At 36.2% G+C, this 2,331-nt stretch overlaps 1 protein-coding gene across 1 annotated transcript in view; it reads left to right on the forward strand.

Moving 5' to 3' along the window:
• The window catches only part of LOC111088424, a 13,170-nt gene that overhangs the window by 8,347 nt on the left and 2,492 nt on the right, over positions 1-2,331 (forward strand). The window contains exons 4-5 of the mRNA XM_022398515.1: positions 563-752; positions 1,180-1,261. Coding sequence (XP_022254223.1) covers positions 563-752; positions 1,180-1,261 — 272 coding nt within the window. The remainder of the gene's footprint in view (positions 1-562; positions 753-1,179; positions 1,262-2,331) is intronic.

The following is a 2,331-nucleotide window of genomic DNA, read 5'->3' on the forward strand; positions in this document are numbered from 1 at the left end:
GGGTTCTTCTCTTCCTGTCTTTGCTGTTTAATAATCGGTGGTTACAGATCGGGTTCTTCTCTTCCTGTCTTTGCTGTTTAATAATCGGTGGTTACAGATCAGGTTCTTCTCTTCCTGTCTTTGCTGTTTAATAATCAGTGGTTACAGATCAGGTTCTTCGCTTCCTGTCTTTGCTGTTTAATAATCGGTGGTTACAGATAAGATCTTTCTCTTCCTGTCTTTGCTGTTTAATAATCAGTGGTTACAGATCAGATCCTTCTCTTCCTGTAATTGCTGTTTAATAATCAGTGGTTACAGATCAGTTCCTTCTCTTCCTGTCTTTGCTGTTTAATAATCGGTGGTTACAGATCACATCTTTCTCTTCCTATCTTTGCTGTTCAATAATCGGTGGTTACAGATCAGATCCTTGTCTGTTGATAATAAACTACTATTCTCGACCCCACTGACCTATGTCTGGTCCACGAAAGGGCCTAGGGGTGGAAAAACGTTAAACGTCACAGCACGTTAAGAAAATATGGTAATACTAAGTAGTTAAATAAAGTCACAATTTCTGTATTTTCAGGCACAAGAAGGTGTGAGAAAAATCCTTCAACGTTTAGGCCTAACACAACCTACCAACAACAAAGAAGAAGACGTATCTCCTCCAGAACCCCAACCTATGTACCCTAGAAGGATCTTGGATTCGCCAGTTTCCTACGAAACCAATGTTCACCCTGATGCTACTTCTCCTGTCCGACCTTCTTTACCTCCAGGTAGTTACAAACCTGACTTTTATCTGGTACATTAGTTGTGTTTTAAATATAAAACACGGTCATACACGTTTTTGAAGTGTGGTAGCATTTTTATATCGGTGAATATGGAATCTGTCTATATGCTGGTGTGTTTATTTGTCTGTCTGCCTATCTACAGGATACTAACTACAACCGGTCTGGATCGAAATTATTATTATTATCATTTTTATATCAGCCATATTACTAATATTATTAGTAAATTGAATCGTGTTTTATCGGCTTATTTTAGTTGGAGGTGGTTTTTTTCACGCTTATATTATTCCAATCTCTCTAATTATTGTAAATGAAGATTGGCTGTTTTAATGTTCTCTACAGTAAGTTATATTTTAAGAAAATACTTGAAGCAAATACAAGTTCAATAAAATACTGTGATATTATTATTTTTTAGTTATACCAGAAATTTCAGAGCTTGCTCATCTACCACCCAACTTGAGAATTCACCGAGACCTCCCAGAACGCCTGCACACAAGGTAAAGCAACCAGTAGAATTTAACACAACTAAGTCCAAACTTTTGTTTCAAATTGTATATTTACTAAAAGACAGCCCAGAACAAAATGCATTGTATTTTAGTGCCCACATTTAGTAGTCCTTTCGCTAACCATGGAACGTACGTGTCCCACAAATCAAATTATCGTGTTACTATCGATTTACTTTCTCGGTTTCTCTGTTGTAGTTTGATCATAGCGAGGATTGTGAAAAGTCTGAGATAAGTCTTTATTTTATGTTCATTAACTTACTTTAATGACAGGTTAGAATGGATTACTTCCACTCACGTCACGTCGAACGTTCTAAAAAATGTGAATAAATACAATAAGTCACGCCGAGATCAATATACAATCCATAAACATACCAATAATAGTTAAGTTTAGGCTTAACTATACACATATTATCAAAGAACAATTAAGTTTAGCCTAACTATACATGGATTACGAAAAACGAATTAAGTTTAGGCCTACCTCTACAAAGATAAAAATAAAATGAACATTTAGACTTAGCTCTACTAGATCAAATTATTAATTTTAATCTTTTTGTTACCAATTTCAAAATCACCCTTGTGGATAAATTTGTCCCTTGGGTAACAAAAAGGTTAAGCTGTCACAGTTGTGGCAACATACAGGCAAGGTAACCATCTGTAACCACACGTACTGCCCTTTACTAGCTGCTTTTGGCAATCCGTTACCTATACGTCACACTATAAAAGCACGTTGAACTTTTTGTATGCTTATTTTAAAGAGAAGTGAGACCAGGGGCATTTGCTCCATTTATTGTGCTGACCATGGTTGCAATGAAATTCTGGTTCACCTCAAAATATTCAGGTAATAGTAACATAATATATCATAAGCCCCAAATATAAGCCCGAGGGCTTATAACGCAAAAGTTCGACCCCTGTGGTGCCCACAGTGCACATAGCCCATCGTGTAGCTTTGCGCTCAAACGAAAAACAAACAACAAACGTCCTAAGCCTGGGAACCTGATTATTGATAAATAAATTAATCGTATGTTACGTCGACGAATTGTAACAAATATTCAAATAATGTT

Source organism: Limulus polyphemus, unplaced genomic scaffold (assembly GCF_000517525.1).
Source record: "Limulus polyphemus unplaced genomic scaffold, Limulus_polyphemus-2.1.2 Scaffold3736, whole genome shotgun sequence".
NCBI classification, from domain to species: domain Eukaryota; kingdom Metazoa; phylum Arthropoda; class Merostomata; order Xiphosura; family Limulidae; genus Limulus; species Limulus polyphemus.